Source organism: Bombus fervidus, chromosome 5 (genome assembly GCF_041682495.2).
Source record: "Bombus fervidus isolate BK054 chromosome 5, iyBomFerv1, whole genome shotgun sequence".
NCBI lineage: Eukaryota > Metazoa > Arthropoda > Insecta > Hymenoptera > Apidae > Bombus > Bombus fervidus.
This window is the reverse complement of record NC_091521.1, coordinates 8,394,143-8,416,820: the sequence shown is the minus strand read 5'-3', so window position 1 is coordinate 8,416,820 and position 22,678 is coordinate 8,394,143. Positions and strand designations below refer to the sequence as shown.

The following is a 22,678-nucleotide window of genomic DNA, read 5'->3' as shown; positions in this document are numbered from 1 at the left end:
ATGAAAAGGTTAAAATTATGCTTAATTAATACTTACGCTTAAAATATCCAGGAATTCTAGTCTATTACTTTCAGAATGCATAAGAATATAATTGTAAATGTTAAAATAATTGATGTTCTAAAGCCTTAATTTAAAAACAGTTTACAGTAAAAACAGTTTACTAGAAATCAAGAAGAATTAAAATACATAATCTTAAATATCAACAGCACATAAATACAATTTTAACTATTAAACATTATGTTTCCTTTAAAGGAAAAGGCAAACGCAGGGGCATAATTATTTCTGTCATTTATACTTACAGCATATCATTTCTCGTAAATATCATGATACTATAGCAACGAATATGGTTTCATATTTCCCATGAAAACTATCATTTCAGTTAAACGTAAATTTTAATTCACACAGTTAAAGATAAAATGTGGAACTTTTCCAAAAGTAAGCCTTATCTGTGATTAGAATTTAACACAATAGAAAGTTTTAGATGCTTCTACGTATATGGAAACATTAGGCGACAAAAGTTGAAAACGCGCATTATTACTATCTGAAAAACGAGTAAAACCGCATAGTTCCCTAGAGTGATATTTAAAAATCGATGTCAATGTCGAAACTTTTTCCTACCCTTTTCACGCAATTCTTTTCTTGGGAATGTAATCCCATGGGCGACTAACGTCGACGCTGACGTTGCTAAGCTTACGTAGAAAGTTTCGTAAGTACTTGTCTGTTTAAGTTATTATAGGATAAATGCTTGTCGCTTAACTTTGTATACCTTAAAGGAAGGTTTACAATTTATATAAAAGAGCTTTTCCTTTATCTGACAAACTTGTTTAAAAAAGTAAACATTCGATTTTTTTACTAAATAATAACATTTACGACGTTGTTAATTTAATACTAAAATTTAGATCTTTTTAATTCACGAAAAATTTGAAAACGTATCCTAAAAGAGTAAATGGGGCGAAGAGATAGAGAGATGTAGGAAAAAGATAGCAACTAGATAAAAAGAGAATTCAAATATATTAAAACGACTAATAATAGACAAACATAATTGTGTCAGTCTGAATTAAATTAAACAAAACTCCTAAATCTGATTGACATTATTTTATAAAAAATTTCATAAAACGTAACATTTTACATGCAAATCATCTTCATAAGAAATTTCTGCATCATATAATTCTGGCATCAAAATATACAGAAACAAATTTCTTACTGTGCCATATATTACTATATGTATATAAATGCTAGTGGAACAATCATATCGTTTTATTTTATTTTCAGGTGTACGCGGACTTAAGAATATATCTATCGATATTCCATTGGCTGTAGCAGCTGGCACGACCGTCAATATGAGTTGCGGATACGATTTAGAATCAGATACTTTATACGTAATGAAATGGTACTACAAAGGTTCTGAATTTTTTCGATACGTTCCTAAAGAGTTGCCACCGACAAGTACTTTTGGAGAATTGGGTAATAAGGTTATTGTAAGTATCCGAGTCTTACTATGTATCCATATAATATTCAGTATCATCTACAAATATTTTATTTTTATAAAATTGCACAATATCAAAAATTATTTTTTCCCTTCGATTATTTTATTTACATTATTTAAACGAATTATTCTGTTTCTGTTTTAATAAGTTTATAATATTTCACTGTTTTTATGTTAAGATTTGAAAAAACATCTAAACGATGACTTATAATCGGTTGTTTCACTAATTAAAGTTGGTTAAATAAGGCGGTTTTTGAGATTTCGCAACAGTAATCTGCTGGACGCTACTCAGAGAATTGTCGTCGAGTTATTTCGAGCTAGGAACACTCCCAGAATTTCTTACTTATTAAAAGTTGGAAGGCGACCCTGTGCGAATCACGTTTTACATTCGCACCTGACGTGCAATCGTCGAGAACCGAGGAAACGGAAGTGAGTCTCTCGGATTATATTTCCCCAAGTTTCGCTAAGCGTGAAAGTTTGTTAGTACCATTCATGTCCTACTTTATTATATAGTTGTACCTGACAAACTACATACCTATATACGAGCACATATACCATATCTTTTAAGTAATTAAATGTACACCCTGTATTCGCTGTATTTTTCATGGCATGAACATCTACAAAATTTTCATTTCCTAGCTTTGTTAATGAACTTCCCAATTATATCAGGCAAATTAACATTTTACTACCCATAGATTTTAATTTAAAATGTTCTTCGTAGCAGTATCTTCGTTATCAATGTTTAACTGTCTTTAGAATATCATACATAATTAAAGAATAATTTATAAATTTCTTCAAATAAAAAAACAAATATCTTCAATATTTTGGTGTCATTGAATGACTGAAAAATATATTTGCTATATATTACGTAAAACATAATTTGAGTATAATTTTGAATTTTATGAAAGTAATATAAATAATAATAATTCTTGTTTTAACGTTAACTTTTGACTTTCAAGAACTATTTTTTAACTGCTAAATCTGACTGACTAATTTTTTTATGTCTACGGTGCCGTACCGTGAATAGTGAGTGTGGCAACGATTTATGTGAGGGTAATACTCGAAACATTGATTAGAGATGCTTTCGAAACAGATATATTGCTCTGTACTTTCTATACCGCTACGAGCTTTCTAATAGATGAAATTGTCAGGAATTAAACATTTGAACAGGGAACAGAGAAGATACGAATTATGAATCGAAACTAATCCAAATACTTATCCTCCAAGTGCTTTAAGAAATAAAGATATATTACATAAAAAATATTATTATCAATCATTATTATATATTAAGCATTGAAAATTCAAAGAAAAAAGGGAAATCAATGAAGGATCGATATTTTTAAGACAATGCAACAACATATATTCCATTCTAGTACACAGACAATCGATAGAACGTTAAAATTTCGTCAGTCACATTCTAATTTGCTAAAAGCGTGCACAAATACTGGTGACCAAGCAGAATGTACCGTTGCTACGACTGGCTGATCTGGAAGAAATCCTGATTAGTTGGAACTGTTCGAAGCTTCCGGGTGTAAACCATGTTCTTTTAGACAGTTTAATTAATTTAACGAAATCTTGAAACAATCCTCTGAATTCTCTTATCGACCCTTCTTAAATACATCGAAGCAACAAAGCAGTTCTACGATTAAAATTATTGTACTACTTTAATTCGATTTATTTATTATGTGAAATTTAAATACCTATTCGTATCTTTTAATTTTGAAGAGAATAAAGAAACACAATTTTGGTGATATGAGATGAATGGACAACATAACGAATCGCAAAATTACTTTCTCTGTAAAAAGTAGAAAACGTAACTCATTACGTTCTCTCCCTGTAATCTTCATACGTTATAATGAACTTTCACCCCATGATAGTCTGCAAGAGTTAACATAGTTTCAAAACTAGCGATGAATGATAAAATAAACATTTTTCTTCAAAATTATACAATGAGCTATCTTCACAAATCACTGAAAAATTATCTTCAATCCTGTCGCCCGACTAAGTCACGAAATCCGTATCAAAAGTATCTTTCCTCCATAAAAAGTACAACTTTCTTTGATCCCATAAAGCTATTTAGGAACTATTTAGGAACTATATAGGGGTGATACAATACGAAACAAAGTACACGGTGTTCGCGTGCAGTGTGGAACGCGTATCAGAGAAGAGAAACGAGTGGACGCCACAAAATCAACGCTTCGATGCAAGTTAAAAATCTGTTAAGGGCTTTACGCGACGTCACGAATTCCATGTACACGAACCAACCTGGACGATCGACCGACTAACCACTGGAGCGTTTTCATGCACGCAATGCTTTTCCAATTAGATTTTACCGGCGGAAAGTACGGACAATCCCTTGAATCGATAAATCGTAACGCACACCTACCACTTCACGGGGAGAAATATATGGAGCAACAAAAATTTCGATACGACCTCTTTTTTATACGGATACATGTTCGCCGGGAAACTTTGTTTTCGACAAGATTAATTCTGGAGCTGATGTATGCCCACCCTGTTTTTAAGTGAAAACTGTAATACTAGATTTAACCTGACTTGTATTCGTCGAATTAAATATTTGTGAAAGGAAAGATTATTATAAATAAAAGTGTTTTATATTCTTATATTCTTTAGATAGATTTAGATCTACAAATAATCTTATACGAGAATTATTAATTATCCATTACTTTCTAATAGATAAAACGAATAAGCTGTGATGTAATGTTACATAATATTGTGTTTTAATATTTATTGAATCTCCCTTAAGAAAAAACAATATATATAACTTGATCTATAAACTTCAGGAGGATCTCAATTCTCAAATTGATAATGTTTTATAAACTTTAATAATTATGATTTAATAATAATTAAGTAGTTCAATTTAGATAGGTATATTCTTTCCTTATCGAAATGTGATTGATAGACAAATCATGAATATTGTAATAATGAATAATTTACAAATCTCTTAAAATATATTCAAATATTGTATAAAGTGTTAAAATTGTATTGTGGAAAATGATACGTTGCAGGTGAAATAATTTCATTCGACAACCGTATTAATCTTCTAAAACTAATGTTTATAACGTGTGTACTTATGTATCGTGAACTCTGTTCGCTATATTTATACAAGTTTCTTATCCATAGTATATAACACATGTGATAATATGTACTTAAAGTGAAGGAAAAAAGTGTTTAAAAGCACTAATAAAAGTAATAAAAATTTATTAGTAGGCTAGATGTAGCGTTAGCCTCTCCCTTGCAATTTTCTTTTTCTCGGTCAATGGATATCGTGATCGCAATGAATATTTTTCTTTTTAGCCTCGTTCTAAGTCTACTACTGAATAGCGCTGTAATCTTACACGATGCGCCAAAAGATTCTAGCCACCTTTGATCTGTAAGATAGAAAATAAGTTAGTAATACCGACTTTTATGGTCTAGTCCGGTTAAAAATTGCTTCAGCATAGTAAACTTCTACAGCCGGCTTTAAGTAAAAGTCGTATTTTTGAAAAATCTTGCTAAAATAAAATTAAAATCGAATTTCTTTAGCATTATACTTAGTATTTATAACTTGAGAGCTTTTTACTGATGCTTATGTATAAAATTTAATTAACAAATTATATTATTATTTTCATATTAAAGTTACAAGGAAAAGAAAATTTCTAAAACTCGTTTATGGCATGTTAGCGTACCTAACGTCTTCAGAATATCTTATAGAAAACTAAACGCTGGAACCTGTTTAACAGGTAACATTTTCTTCCAGACACTTCCGTCTTTTTCCTAAAAAAATTTCTACTGTATCCAACGTTCCCAAGTACATCGTCTATAACTTTTACTTTCTAGTAAACACCGGATCCTAATATAACGCATCGATCAGTCAATAATAACCACGCAATAAAACATAGAGTAACAAGGTAATAGCATTCATTCGTAACAGCTCAACGTCACGTAATATCATTATAGTAATACCTTATATCGTTTCCTTCCGATTGACGGCCTGTAAAAAGCGTAAATATAAATATATGAATCAAAGATAAAATTAATAAGAATAGAATAAAAATTATTATTTATAAGAATATACTAAAAATGTATACATCTTATACATAAACAGGATCTATACACGATAACTAAATCAGCAACATTGTTCATCACAAGATAAATACTTCAACGCAAGGCAACTTGAAATTACATACTGTAGCTGCATACTTAAATGGGAGTAAAGACGAAAGACTGATGAAGACATAATTCCGTTCGATCATTTGTTTCTCTCCTGTCTGTATCGCAACTAAAATCAATTTCTCAGCTAGAAAATTATTCTTTCATTCGAAATGCTTTCTCCACAAGCTACTCACACCGACTCAACACGTAATCATCATGTAAATTCATTGGCCATTACATAGTTTGCATCATTTTTGTCGCAATGTATTCCCTAAGGGAATCATAGGTGCAACTATACGTACAATTGCATATACAGTAGCAAATAGAACGAAGGGAATAAGGTGTACATGGGGTTAACAGACACTGGCACTTCGTATTTCACAAACGGTAACATTATTAAAATTGTCAGTCAGCCAGGATGAATTTATGCGTGGTGGCCGGCAGCGAATTGTCGAATCGATGGAAGTCAGAGAGAGACATGGTGTGAAATGGTATGTACAATGAACCAACCGAACCGATGCGTGACTGCACTCCGATCGAATATAGTCGATCGATCCCTACTTATTTCCCGGCGAAACGTTTCATCCGTAATTCCGTGCAGTCCGTTTTTCTTCTTCTCCACATAATTCTTCGAATGCATGAACAATACACCGCGATGTTATATTTTCAGAGTATGAAAATTATACACCCGATTCGTGCGTATACTGAGAAATCGGAACGCTATAAGATTCTTACGAACAAGCCAGCCATACTTAACCTCCGAGCGAAATCTGGCGTGCTATTTCCACGAGATTACTTCTCTGCTTTTTTCACACATCTGCAAGAATTGAAATAGTACATCAAAGTCACATTAGTGATATTAAGATGTTAGGAAACAGCAAAGTTCCTACGTTTGTAGAAATATTAAAAATTGCTCTTTTGAGACTCAAGGTTCTGTGATTAAGCCAGGGACAAGATTTTACTTTCAAGTGCCTTAATTATGAATATTATCGTTTATATCGTTTATTGTTATTATTAATTCAAACAGAAAGAAGAAATTGTCCTCTTCTTAGAGTTGATAATCGATCCACCTGGCTATATCTCAGTCACGAAGAAATATAATTCCAAGTTTATGGTTGTTAATAAGCTGAAAGATTACACAACAGGCGTTGTATTATATATTGTATTACGTTTTCTGTATATTCAGAATGTAATATACAATTACGAATATTTTTACCTACTAGATATAGAATAGTTCTACCTACTAGATATTATAACGCGTGTGCATATTTCTTATACATATTTTATGTATTTTTGTATATTATATGTATTCTATGCGTTTTTACACGTTTAATCGTTCCGCAGATACATAAAAATCTATCTAACGATATACCACATTAAAATATCACATGACCTGAAAGTATTAAAAAAACACAATAAAAATTATCACGAAAAAGCAATACCACTAATGAACTAAAGCAATACTATAATAAACTAAAATTATATTTTTTAAAAGTTTATTCGCTTGTTTAATTATCTATTAAAATGCCACGAAGTATCGAAACACTATAAGAAATTGAATATCGATACTCCTTGCATTTTTGCAAAATTAAAAAATTCCATAGCTCGACCTTATCGCCTATCCAGATTGTCGTTCAAGTATGAAGAAATATGTTAAGTTACTGTGTTCGTTCGATAAATATGTACGGTCGATTGGCAACTTAGATCATGAGAGTGTTCACACCACTCGACGAAAATTGATTGTGTGATTTATATGCTGCCACTGGCAACATGTAATTAATCGATGTTGTGAGGTATTGTTTGTCAGAAACGGGCGAATGTGCGAGGATGTCAAAGGGAACGAGTAAATGCGATCGATTTGCAATAAATGGTACGCGCTCTGTTCGCAGTTCAGACCTTCCTGTAATCATCGCCGCTGAATTTACTCGAACTGTATCGAGTCACACTAGCATGAACCGGCCGGCTTCATATTGGAGCGATTTCTCAATTTTAATTTAATTACATCGTTCCAAATTCGATTACGATGACGTTCGCAGAAAAATATGCGCTTATCTTATCGTACAACTATCGATATCGAATTTTATTCGAATAAGTTATGCCGACATAAAACAATTATTCTGTATTACAGATAGATGCACACAACGTTTCAAGATTTATGTTTAATCGAAATGCATCGAATGCGTGGAAAATCTCTGAAATTTGTTGTTGCATCATGATGAAAACATATTTACAAGAGTATTTTATCGACATTTGTAACAAATATGAAACTAACCATCACGATTGATATTGATGCCGACTACCATCCCGTCACTAAATTTTCAAGATATAGAAAATACGTTTTGTTTTGAAGATTTTCATTATATTTCTTTTTTTTTTTTTTTTTTCGTTTATTTAACTATATTTTTATTTTCGTTCTTTAACTTCAATTGCAACTAATAGTTATACTGTTTCAGGTGTGATTAATAGATTTTTACTGGTACTTTGCAGCTAAATAAAAGTGATGATCATCGCGTAGTTTTAAGGGACCTGCAGCCAAACTACACTGGGAAATATCTCTGCGAGGTTTCTGGCGATTCTCCATCATTCACTACTTTGGTAGACCTTGCTTACATGCATGTGGCTAGTAAGTATCGCAATTTTATTTTCGATTCATACGAAGAACAGCCGACACATAGAAACTAATATTATAACAAATAGTTATTGCATCTACTTGCGTTAAATGCTAATTAAATTTGACATATACATCTACAGTTTAGAAAAATTGAATAGCTCAGAGTTTTGCTAATTAGAACGCAATTTGTCTAAGTACGAAACGCGATTTTAAATATGATGTTTTGCTCGTAACATATGCAAGTTAATTTGAAATTAGCATACATCGCTTCTTTTGGCTGAAAGAGAAGAAGTGCATGCAGAATACGACGTGTGGTATTTCTATTCTTCGTTAGTATGCAAACTCCTAATCATCAAGTCATTTCGTAAGCAAAGATCTATACACACTAAAACCACGAAAAGACATTAACAACCTCCGATATTTACATATTTAGCTGCGTGATATAAGCAATACAGTCAAAGGGGATAATGTGTTCATTGAAACATTAAAAAATAGTATAACACCGTAACATTAGCGCTGACTTAATATTCCTAAAAAAACCTGCATGATGAAATTCTCCTTAGGATACGAATTATATATATATAAATCATTGTTTCCTACGGGTTAAGATAGAGCATTAAACGTTTTGTGCTTGTCTATTAGTTTTTATCTTCATGGCTATTTTATCTTAGAATTAACTAAATAAATTAATCTATTATTATTACACATACAGTTAACAAAATTAATCTATGAAATAGACCCCTTTCCTTGTTTATCAATTTTTGTTTTATAACACATTTTACAAATATAAAATTTTCGATCCACACGGAATTAAACTAGCCGTAGAATTATTAAAATAAACGACGACGTCAAACTCAACGGAACAAAACACACGAGCAAGAGAAGAGAGATCACGGTGGGTCTCATTAAATCACCGAACAGGCTTCTTTCATTTCATCATCTATCTTTCACGGCTCTCTTAACCGAGTTACTGTTAATTAACAGCTCACTCCTGATAAACATAACCTTACTTCCATTCAATATCATCTCACCTAGTTCCTCCGGATTGACCTTTTAATATGCACTATTAACTTTCAATGAATACATTGAATGAATACTCGAATATCAGTAATAAGTCGGCAACCGTTTCGTGACCCATTATTTTTTCATCGATTCACACTGTGCGTCTTCAACTCGCATCATGGCACTTTTCATTATGGCCGTTGATTACGCTCTACGCGATGAGCAGCGTGATCATAGCAGTAGCGATGAATTAATACGTATTTCGAAAGGGCAGAGCAACGAAACATAGAAAAAGGGATGAAAAAACAAAATGAAGTGGAGACAAGCAGGTAAAGGATAGAATATCGGGGTCTCGTTCCCACCGTCTCGTATTCTCGTTGAACGTCGACTTAACGATGCCACAATCACGGTAGCGATTCTTCTTTGAAGAGACGAGGTGATTGCCTCTCCTTTCCGATCACGGATCGCTCGTAAAAGCTCGATACTGGATCGAGCCTTCGAATCTCGCCTTGTATCCCTCAGACAGTCTCTTGCTTTTCTTCCTTTTCTCCATTCTCACGAGACGGCATGATCGTCCCGCATTCACAACATTACCAAACAAGTTCAAAATGGTAATCTTCAGCGATCGTGTCCTTGAGAGTGATACAGAAAGGATCGCGAGACACAGAGGATTAGCTACCAGGCGGAAGTCATTCAAGCCCAGAAGTGAGACAATTCTTTGACAGCTACCGCTACAAGGAAATTGACTGCCTTCTGTGGACAGCATAATGATCTCCCGAGATGTACATGACGTGTTATGTATACGGAATATCTTACCATAGGATACCACGAGGTGAAAAAGTAGCGTCCACCTCATCCAACAATGGCGCGTCGCCAGTACCTATGTATGCTCTTGAAATATATGAATGACGATAAATCAAATTGAACGACGTGGCATCGGGCGATGGTCCGATAATATATAATTAATAATGGATATCGTCACGTTAGTAAGAGATATTAAAAGAGTTGTGATAATTCGAAATACGACTGTTTAATGAAAATTTCGATCCATGATTCAGAGTTTTAAGAGAATTACATGAAACAACAATTAATTCAGTTTCTTTTATTTTCAATTAAATTCGTTGCAACGAACAAAATATAATTCTTTGAAATTCACGAAGGTTTGATCTTTTGTTGCACGTCTCTTTTAGTTATAATGTCATTAATAAAACTGGATTTCTCTTCTCCTTCGTAATCTACTTTTCATAATATATTAGTCCTTCCATCTCAAAGTAAAGAATTATTATAAATTATTCTAATACAAATACATGAAAATCTTCCATCTTTATACAAAAAATCTCTTTTTAAAATAATTATACATTATGTATTACATAAACTATACATTATTATACAGTTGTACACGTTAATATGTGAATGATTTTATATACTAAAATATAATAATTAACAAATACAATAATTATATTAATACAAAACGTATAAAGAAATCCAGTAATCGACTAATGTTAAAATAAAATTAAAAATCGACCAATTTGAAATTAATTATCACTTGGTAAGTAGAAATCTTGTTCCGTTATTAAGAAGTTCAATGGATTTCAGACCTCCCGAATGGCGAACCTCAAGTAAGAGTCGAGAAGGTGCGGTATGCAGTGGGAGATACTGTGCGTGCAAACTGCACTGTTCCTTCGGGAAACCCTCCGGCAAATGTGACGTGGACTGTCAATGGGGTACCGGTAGGTTGATGGATGTAAAAACTTTCAAGAGATGTTTGGCGCTTCCGATAAATTGTCGTAGTAACTCGAATCAATATGTTACTGCTCTTGTCTGCTATATTTCATTCTCTTCAATGAATTTTATTGATCTCCTTTCAATCAAACCTACTGTTCAGTAAAAAAAAGCTTCGCTTTGAAACAACAAACAGATTTATAATTCAATTGCCTATTCAATATACAATAATATTAAATGATATTAAATGTTACTTTTAAAAATTAATATTATTAAAAATTAATAAACCCAAGTGTATTAATAAAATAATAAATTAATAAATCTAAGGAAATTAAAGTAAACGACTATTCGTTAAGAGGAAAAATATTGAAATGTGAAATTATTACAAATGATTTCTAAAGTAATTTTTACATTATCCTAATAATAGAAGCTCCAAAATTAAAGGAATTGTGTGCTGATTATTCCTATATAGGGTATAATTTCCATAAATAATGTGCTACAATATACACTTATATTCCAATATTTTCTTTTAAAATGTTCTCAGAACGTTACAAATGCAAATGAACGTCGAAAAAGAATAATAAATCATTTTTAAGCAACTTCTTGAATTTTGTACACGCTTTACGTATTCCTCCTGCGTACAGGCACACGGGTATCGATGTAGGCATGTTGTCTTTAATTTAATATACCGGCCTGCAATCATATGATCCTGTACAGGTATTTGCTGTTCTCATAAATTTGCCATACGTCAACGATTATTGAGAAACAAAAAAGAAGCTTGAACCTTTAATTGGAATTTAATATTTCATTTTTGACTGTAATATCGCTGTTAATATTTTGTTTTATTAGTATACACATATAAATAGATTATTGAATAATCTGAAAGTCACTGAGATAGAAGAAACAAATTCTTAATTTTACATATAATGGAAAAATTTCATTTTATAAATATAGATTTTAATATCTCCAAAATATTTCAGTAAATAAAAATTGTCAAATTTGGTAAATTATTTCTTCTTTCTTTTTTCAATTTGTGTATGTAACGGAGGTCGATTAAATCTGATGTAACCACTTGGAATATTAAAGTAAAAGGCGAAACATTAAAACAACAGCAAGAAACGTGTTGAGAAAATGATCGATTCGCGAAAGCAACGACACGATACCGTTATAAGCGTAGTACAAAGTTGTTCAGGAAATTATGCTTGGTTCGGCTATCCTCTAACTACAAGCAACTTCATTTAACCCTGGGTCTCATTTCGGTGCAAACTAGCAATCTGAAACGGTTTATGGATTTCCTAACAATCTGATAAACATTATAATTGTAGTTGAATACACCACAAATTATTTATGGTTCCCTAGAGAGAAGTATTACAGTGTTATTGAGAAGCAGGAAGTACTTACTGTATGTAGTATTGTCCTTATCCTGTTCATTCTCCTTTCCTTTCGTCCTTTTTATGATAATAACACATATATTTTATTCATGAACAGACGTTTAACGGACTATTAATTTATTAGCATCATAAAATATCTGATAACATTTTAAACTAAAAATATTATCGTCCTTTGTTCATGTAAACGAGAAGTAGTAATTGAAACATGATCTCTAATTAAATATCTTATATCTAACCAAATAGCGTTGAAACTTAAAATCTAAAACAAAATTAAAAATATCTCATATAATGCTATCTTTTTATAACTTTCATTATCCAGTGACGTTAAAATATCATACTCCTATTAACACAAAAGACAACATGTGAAAAGTATTCGTGCCTATCTAATTGTTTTCATCTTCATTAGTTTCAAAATGACTAGCAAATAAAATAATTGCTAAATCTCATTAATAATGTATCATCACTTAATTTCATGTTTTGTAAATGAAATTTTCTATTTCAGGTGAATTCCAGTTTCATAATGAACGTAACGGACAAGCTCAGTGACAATCAGCAAATAATGTGTATCGCAGGATTGGATTTTGAGATTATACCAGATAGCTTCAACAACGGAAGATTACATATTGTTTGCAACGCTAATGTCTTTCATTTGTATAAAAAGCAAGCTGGTGTTTTTTTGATCGAGGAACGGCCACGTTTAGCATCTGTACTGGGAACTCGGGAATCTTCTTACATTGGTATATCCTACAAATCTATTTATAATTGTTCACCGATGGTACTTATTTTTTCCATTTGTTTTGCAATTAATACTGTTTAAAACCCCTATGATATCAGGCTCATCTTTATGAAAGGATTTTCCTAAGTATCAATTATGTAATCAAAAGCATCATAACGCATTCTGGATTTATTACAAAGCTTCGTGACCTTACGTGGTTTTAGATTAACAGCAACGAATCTTTTTATGAATTAATTATTTTATCAATTATAAAATATAAAGGAGAGATTTTTCTCAAGTGTTTTATATTTAATAATTCCTTTTATATTCGTTTAATGTATTTTCCAACGTATCCAAAATAAATATGCATTTTTGAGAAATATAAATATTCATCATTTATCAATGTTTTACGTTAGAGAAAGAAAATAACGGCTACACAATTTCCCGTTTTAATTATTATATGAACTATGTTCTTCTCAAAATTAAAATGTTTGTTATTTCTAGATGTGTATTCATAACGAATAATTCTAACGATAGAAACCTAGATAAAAGAATAAATATATATTTAGATGAATTCCTTTTTGACTGTCCTATTCAAGTAATTCATTGTCAGATCTCCTAATGATAGAGTTAGCATCTTCAAAGGTTCACATTAAATGCGTATTAAATGTATAAACCGCCTTCAGCAAAAATCTCTTTCTTCTAAAGATTTATGATAGTTCTTCACATAAATAAATCCAAATTATATGGAAATCTACTGTATATCAATTACTGTACTAATAAAAATCTACATAGTATCTTATATATAAACGGAAAACAAATAATGAAGCATTAGTATACAACGTAAAAAAGTAACTTGATAACATGTTGATCAGGTCAAAGTAATAATCAACTGAATATGCTAATCTCAACTCAATCATGTAATATGCTAATCAAACTATAATCATGCTAATAATAACTGAAAATGTACATTAATGACAGCATAACGTCAAAGTTTCATTGAAATTAGCATGAAATGTAAAATTATGATAATATCAGAAGAGTTCTTCTCGACTGTTTAAATTAATCTTATTGGTGCTACCATAAATGATAGCAAAAGCATTACGATACCAAACTATATACTACAAGAAATTAACTAGAAAGGTATGTCTTATGTGTAGTACTTTTTACACATATTCCTAAGCTTTTTAAAAATAATCATCATTGTTGTTTCCTATTGAATCTATTACTATAAATCTTAAATCTCGAATATCAGGATCTTAAATAACACTGAACCTATTAATCGTATCATTCGAGAGATATAACTTTTTCTTTTACTTTTACTTTTCTATACCTTTTTTAATAATAGCTTTATAATATCGCAAGTATATTTTACCCATTTCATTTGCATTACTTTATTTCTTTTATCTATGTTTAAAATTTTTTTATCTATATGATACAATATGAATACACAACACAACGGCACAAGCATAAATGTAATATTTTGATATTTCATCTAATTTAAAGACTATTAATTGCAAAACAACAATTTCTTCGTGTCATTGAAGATTGATTATTCAACAACTAGAGCTATCTATGAATATTAATGTCTAGTTATATCTTCTTGTATATTCTATATATATTTTGTCATAAATTCGTATGTATTGTTTTATTTGTTTCAGGAGGTGCAGCGACACAATTTAAAGAATGGTTTTTGAATGCCGCAGTTACGCTGTTGCTGTGCAGTTTTAGATAACAACGATGAACCCGTTAATCACCCTATACGTATATGACTGTATCGAAATGAGAGGGCAAATTGTTTGTAAAATTTTGAAATTAAGTGCGACGAGGGAAGAGCGACAAAAATTTTTCGTTAACATAAATATCGATCGTATGTTATTCGTGTAAATAGGATAAAAATTTAGCTAATTATCTATATGTAATTGCGACCTGCGCTGTCTCGTTGCAACGAGACGAATTTATAACCTGAATAACATGTCATAATATTATGTATTAGATCGACGATTTGTCGCGCCAAAGTGTTCGAGAACTTATTTCAGTACTATTATATCGTGTTTTCTATCCTCTGACAATGATTTTGATACCTCTTCCGTAAAACATTCCGTAAAACATAACTGCCACACTGTATCATCACAAGTTTTTAGGTAAAAGCTGTTATTATTTGTGAATGAAGTTTTACTTGAGTGAAAAACAAATAAATAATTCACCTTCGTTACTTTCGTCTTATTTTTACACAAATTCCTCATCTACTCATCTTGATCAAATATATATGCAATGTAATAGTTTATACTTTTAAATATAGAATTGTTACTTTTATTGCAATAGTGATAAAATTTGTTTACTATTTATTAGGAAGAAGTATATAAGCATAAAACAAAAAGCAGTGCCAACAAATTAATAAATAACGCACATTTACAGAAAGTGAATATCACAAAATGATAGTTAAGATATCTTATCACTATAAAATTTAATGTTGCTTTAAAATGTCAAGTAATTATTATCATAGCTTAGCAAAAGTACAGAACAATGTAATTTAATGATATTACCAATAAAAGTACAGAACAGATTAGGTCAAAACACATAATTTAAAAAAATTGTTGTTTTATAAGCTTTCTCAATCTTCCTTCGTCATTTGATTTTGAAGTTTCATTTCTATTACATCCACTGTCGCATCTCTAATTTTACTTTTCTCAAGACCCAGTTGCTGAATTTTTTCCATTTGCTCGGTAACATAAGCCACTCTCCTATCGAAGTAATCCTTTGCATCGGGCACCTTCTTCTGGGCATAGTAACCAGTTCCAATATCAATTAGAACATTATTAGTATCTACCAATTTTCCAACCACGTACATGGATCCAGTTAGTGGTACAAGAATTTCATTACCTAAAATAAATTCAATGGTATTACTAAAATGAAGCAGGTTAAGCATTCTCACATTTTCTAACCTTAAAGTACTAAATATCAAAAAGATTTTTCACACTAGAATTTAGAGCATAGAATACTAATGTAACTATACCATCCATGGATGGGGAAATCTTCTCGAGGCATGATCCTGATTCTTGAAATTTACTTTGAGCAATTTTTAACGTTTGCAACGAATCTTGGAAAACACCGAGTTCTTGGTCCAATTGTTGTTTCAATACTGTGAGTTGTTGAAGATTTAAAGTCGTTAAATCTATTTTCTGCAGATGCGGCGCTTCTGTCATCGAAATTTCTGACATTTTAAACTATTTATTATAAAAACTATGTGCAAACAAACGATTGACACACGCACTCCAGCTGTATAACCAAAAACGGTCAAACACCGGAGCCAAACAGCACAGCCCAACTCATATATTACATGCATTAACATGTAGTTGCTGCAAGCGTTTACTAGATGGCGAAATCGTCTGCGCGTTCTGGCGACATCTGGGTATGGTAATACAGCTAAAATTATTATAATTACAGACTTGCTGTGACGCCTATACCTCGCGTGGTCAGTTTTCATGCCATTCTCTACTTCACCGGTTGTGTGTTCCGTTTTCCTGTCATTTTCTACTTTACCGGTTGGGTGTTCAATTGTTATGTCATTCTCTACTTTATCGGTTGGGTGTTCGATTTTCATGCCATTCTCTACCTTACCGGTTGTGTGTTCAGTTTTCCTGTCATTTTCTACTTTACCGATTGGGTGTTCAATTTTTATGTCATTCTCTACTTTATCGGTTGGGTGTTCAATTTTCATGCCATTCTCTACCTTACCGGTTGGGTGTTTGATTTTCATGCCATTCTCTACTTTATCGATTAGACGTAAAATAACATTACTACATTAGCAGTAGTTAATAGTAAAACAAAAATTTAAGTAGAATAGGAATTGTTTTAGACAGACAAAATAAATGTTTAAATTTTACTCTTTTATACATGTTTTTAAAGTGACATTCCCGTAAATTGATTAAAAAATGAAATGCAAGTCGAACTAATTTGTTATCCATATACACAAATCATTTTCATACATATACAATAATGTGCATAATAAAAGTATACAAAATGCAATCATACGTATAAAATAGTAACCACACAACAACATAGACTGTTGCAATATGATTACTGCATTTTATAAGTTGGATATAATTCATTCTATTATTTTATCTTAATATTCATTTCATTCATTTTAAAATAATTTTTGTGTCTCAAAAAAATTTTATATATTTTTTTCCTTTCATTACGTTTCAAAGTTCATAATAAAGAGAAAACATCTATCTTCGATGGCGAAAATCTGCCATTTCTATTTTGTATGTAATTCACGTTCTTCTCGTCACCGAGTTTCCGAAGTAGGGACCCGTAATACGAAAAGAAATGGCCAGACTTTTTATTACAATGAAAGCATCAGATTACTTTCCTTTAGCACTTTGGATCTTTAATTTCCGCGCTGAAACCTACTTTAAGTGAAATACGGATATCTTCGCCGAAAAAAAGCCTAGAAGTCGTGGATGTGTCATGAGTATGTGAGTGAAATAGCAAACGAACTGCAGAAGAAAAAGCTATGACTTAACGTATCTTCTCTGTGGTTTGATATTAATATTATTCCAATTCGATACAATGAATTTGCAAATTTATTCCAGTTGAATGTTAATAATGAATTTACTATTCATTTATTTAATAGAGAAAATCGAAGACAGTATATTTACTGGTATATGTACTTCATGTTCAAAACGAAATTATGTAATGAAAATAAAGGATTTTATTAAAGGTTTAACATATTTTTATTATCGTAGCTATTTACATGCCGATTTAATGATAAATACGTGTTTTTTTTTTTAGTTTGTATTATTTAGTGAATTCTTCTCCTTATCATACATAGCATACGAAAAGTATATCTATTTAATAAAATTGCCATTCTACTAAGATATTAAATAAACAAGGAGAAACGTGTTACTGAAATAACATTGTCTTCGTTGTTCATAAATGAAAAATTCATGGATATTGTATTTATTATTGCTTAAATAAATTACCTTTTATTACTCAAATGTAGTCATCATTTAAAACGAATCTTCATTTTTGTTCGAAACATTAGAGCTGCTAAAATATTATGAATGGTTAACGGTGCTGAAGGTTATTAATGCTATGCACAATAGATTTTTACAATCATATCACATTATTCACTTTATTGTAGCTGCTTCTGCATATGTTATATATATATATATATATCTTTTATTTAGTTTTAATAACTAGGTACATTATCATCCATCATAATTGATATTGTACATCGGTACAGCTGCGTGCACAATGCATTATAAATAATTAAAAAGAAATAATTGCTATCTAATTATAACTATGTCACTGTACTCTTGTAACTACGTTATTTATATGGTTATGATTGAGCTGCCAATGTCGAGTTTTTCTCCACTATACCAGTAATCAATTGTGTATCTTGAGAAATATTAAACCACGTATGTACAGGGTGCATCTGAGGATAAATCAGAACTGTGGAATAATTCTTTTCGTAATAAGATTGTAAAATGATATAAGACATTTTATGTCTTCTTTCATACTTCATTATAAGATTTTTCGTACATCCAGAAATTTTCTTTCAAAGATTGTCCTGAAAGAGAATTATTCTTTCTTTCAAAATTAAAGTTATCCTTTTATCTAAAGCACAAGCTATTACACGTCCCTCCTTCAAATTTATTCCATAACTTTCATTATTTTTCATTTAATATACCATGTATCATAATTTTTATTGCACCGTGTACATAAATGCCATATATGCCACTCTGGCAAAGTTTCTTCTTTCAAATAAGTAGAATGTAACTTTTGTTAAGAATCCAGCATATAAACATGCGTCATATACATTACAGCGTTTGAAAGCGCAGCTGTGCGATGTTAACAATTTTACTGCGCTAGTACAGATTTGATATAGATGCGTCCGTTTTCGTTTTGCGTCCTATTTCATTATACAACATATATTCACACACTTTATTACACTGTTGACTGTCGCTAATAAGAACAGTTTCTCTACGGCGATTACACAACTCTTTTTTCCTCTATAGAACTACTTTCAGACACGTGACATTTAAGCACTTCTATTCATATTTAATGACGATTGTAATAACAATTATTTTGTTTATTGGACTTGCTTTCCGTGTATTAATAAAACAGCGAGGTTTTGGAAAAGTCTGTTTTTTAACGCTTCCAAGATACATTCACATTTGACAGATATTTTTTGCAATACTTTTCAAAATGAATTGTACAGTATATTAAATTGTACGTTATACGAGTTTGTCAACTTAATTTAATATAATATAATTTTTTATAGAACAACATTTAACGTTAAATATTAAAATTATTATAAACCGTATTATTTAGAAGCAATAGATTAAGATCGAAGATGTCAAATGCAAATATATCTTAACTTATACGGTTGACATTAGTGATTGACAAAGTACAAGAAGTTTTTAATATTTTCAATTTTAATCTTATTGTACGTATTGTACATATAGCTTGCGATATTGTATTTGTGATAAAATTAGATTATTTGCTCTATATTTTTCCTTAATTAACCCTTAAAAGCTAATTGCTCTAAACCTTTAATGCAATTATATATTTTGTAGATATGCTTTTTCTTTACTTAAAAAATTGTTATCATATTCACAATCAAAGAGAGAACATTTTTAACCAAGATAATCAAGATTTAATATATTTTGGATGTTATTGTTAGCTCTTAAGGGTTGTTGAAGATCAGATTGTCGAGCGAGAGCACGCATAGTATTGTCTAGAATTTAATTACAACGAAATGTTTTTTCATTGATCCCATGATAGACAAGGATGTCCATGAAAGCACATTATATTTCCTTCTGTCTTGTAGCAGATCAGTTTTCTATTTTTACTAGAAACCGAAGAGAAATGAGTTTAATTTTCAAGAGCGAATTTAAATATCTTTTTGTCCTAAAAAATGAGTATCATAAGTAAAGTAATTTTTTAACGAAGTAAGAAGCATTTACGTGTTTGTTACTAATCAATTTTGGATTAAAAGAATGTAATATTTCGTCAATTTCTTTTTATCATATATATATATATTGGTACAAAGTGCTTATCAAGCAACAGCTCGTTAATTTTTTTGTACGTTTTTAATAAATTTATGGTTTCTATAAATAATGCTAGAACAAAAATGTATAAGATCTATATACACTAAAAATCTCATTTATAAGAGTTGAATATAACTGTTTGAATTAATTTTAACAGAATGAGTAATAAATTATCTTAGGTAATTTATTATAAATAGGTAATTTTCGCAATATAGTCAGTCAATGGTTGCAAGTCAATAAACTATCAGTCACGGAAAAAACAACTTAAATTACTTAAATTTACTTAAAAGTACTATTAAAGAGCTAAGTGATTAATTGATTAATACGTAACTTCAATAGTGAATGATAGAAGCAACAAGATTTTCTCAATTTATTAAAAGAAAGTAATTATGTATATATATATATATTTATGTATGTATATCGTGTCAAAAAATTCTATATAACATACAAATTTTAACGTTACAGAAACTTCTTCGGCGCAAAATCAATCGTATATAAAACCTAATGACGCAAAGCAACATATATCTTATAAAATATCAGTACATATATTTCATAGCGAATCAAAAACCGATCCGCAGCACGACTCTCATATTTGTGTTTGTGTATATTGTTTTGAGGTAGGAAGAGTGAAATTCATCGGGAGACACCACGAACCATTTCTAATGGTTAGAAACACGACGAGCACTTATACCCAGAAACGAACGTTTTAATTGATTTTCGATCTCTGTTAATTGAGACGAAACGTGGAGACTTTTTTTCCTTTCCACCGCTCGTACCTAACGTCTTATAGCTCATTATCGTCTCCTCCTTTTTTTTTTTTTTTTTTTTCGTTCTTAATGACTCTGCTTCATTGGTAGGCGTTAATGAAGAATACTACGGCGATGAAAGCTTCGGCACACAGAAAGAAATTGCAGAGAGCAAGATATTTACTTTCTCCACGACGATCGTCTACTTATCATCTAGGCTTCTCATGCTTATTTTCTTCTTATTCGTTCAAACATTAACTTTAATCTTCTCTAATGCTATTACGCTTACTCTCTATGTATCTTTATGTCCTATTGATTATGCTACCTTTATGTATTCACGCTACGTTTACGTAGCTCGCAAGCAATCATTATTTGTTTTCCTCTTTTATTTTGCGTGTACCTTGACACAGAAATTGTTAGAATATTGAGAAGAACATCATTGCTGGAACGCCAGCTGTGTGGAAGCGAGTATGTTAATTATTCTGCATGTATACGAACATCGAACTTTCTGGTAATTAGTCATTCTGTGCAAAAGTCTTAAATGATTTACATGTTCTCGTTCCTCTTTTACATTCTAACAATTTGAACATAGAAATACGAAACTTGAGTGACTCCTGTCTTCGTTCTAGCTTAGAATCATTAATTATTTGAGTCAAGTATCTCCTGTCATTGTGCTTCGTTAGTTGACAATGTCCTAATGAAACGTTTTTAATATACTCAATGCAAATTCTATGTTATTCTGCCTGAATGGCTTGCTCATTCCAAACGATTACGACAAAAAGTAATAAAACAGAAAGCCGTGTGCTCTCATTGCACGTTCAATCAGTCAAGTTGTTCCATGTTAAACAACTGCAGCTTGATAATTCTGATGTTCCAAGCAGTTAATAATGAAATGCTTAAGCCCTGTACATTATGAGAATAATTATTGAAAAGATGTGAAATTTCAATTTTACATCTCATCTGTTCAAAAACATATTAACATAATACAAATGAGATTATGAACACATTAATCAATTTAGCAGGCCGACAAAGAAATGCAATCAACTATTTGTTCTGAAATTATTCTCGATCAGCTCTGTCGAGTGTCCTTAATTACAAAATAATCTATCTAGATTACCATAACATAAAATACATTTGTTCGTGTAAACGTATGAATACATTTTGTTTAATAAACTTATGAATATACATTTTATTTTCACCATGAACATCTAACACTTTTGCACGGTACTACACGTTCTCATTTTAGAAGATCGATTTTCGATCTATTTTGTTATTTGTGTTATACACTAACCATGTATTTTGAGTTTCTGAAAAAATTGACATTTTAACAAGCATATCCTATTCGCTCTCATCTTCTTTTGCCATCTAGAAACTCCTATTTAGATATTTTTAATATAATATATTGATGTACTTCAAGGAAAGGAAGATGATATAACACGTTTTCTGGCTTATTGTTAATATCATATATATTGTACATACATGTGTACTGTGTATAGTATTCGACTGGACATTTTAGTAACTTGCTCCATGCCTTCTCTTCTTTTTTCCAAACATAGTTTCCTCCAGACATGTATTTTGTTATATAACAGAATTCCAAAGGGATTAGGATGAAAAATAACAGATTCATCAGGTATCACAGCCCTAACTAGATGAAATAAATAATTGCAGATATGAAAAAGAAATGGAACGACCGTTGCTATTGGCAGTGAATTTCGCGAAATGTAAAAAATATTAATATAGTTAAGAACAAATTAGTATTATAAAATGCAATGAAATATAAGTTAAAACGATA

The 22,678-nt window shown here is 30.9% G+C and overlaps 2 protein-coding genes across 2 annotated transcripts in view; one reads left to right on the top strand and one right to left on the bottom strand.

The window, feature by feature from the left end:
- The window catches only part of LOC139987548 (uncharacterized), a 60,298-nt gene extending 45,004 nt beyond the window's left edge, over window positions 1-15,294 (top strand). Inside the window, exons 2-6 of the mRNA XM_072003924.1 lie at window positions 1,273-1,478; window positions 8,126-8,261; window positions 10,848-10,981; window positions 12,867-13,101; window positions 14,741-15,294. Coding sequence (XP_071860025.1) covers window positions 1,273-1,478; window positions 8,126-8,261; window positions 10,848-10,981; window positions 12,867-13,101; window positions 14,741-14,814 — 785 coding nt within the window. The 3' untranslated portion in view covers window positions 14,815-15,294. The remainder of the gene's footprint in view (window positions 1-1,272; window positions 1,479-8,125; window positions 8,262-10,847; window positions 10,982-12,866; window positions 13,102-14,740) is intronic.
- A 235-nt stretch (window positions 15,295-15,529) lies between these two features.
- On the bottom strand, window positions 15,530-16,420 carry Pfdn5 (prefoldin 5). The gene is made up of 2 exons (XM_072003928.1): window positions 16,096-16,420; window positions 15,530-15,962 (listed from the first exon to the last, which is right to left on the bottom strand). Exons 1-2 carry the CDS (start codon window positions 16,298-16,300, stop codon window positions 15,694-15,696), a joined length of 474 nt encoding a protein of 157 aa, XP_071860029.1. The 5' UTR covers window positions 16,301-16,420; the 3' UTR covers window positions 15,530-15,693.
- Window positions 16,421-22,678: the final 6,258 nt, after the last annotated feature.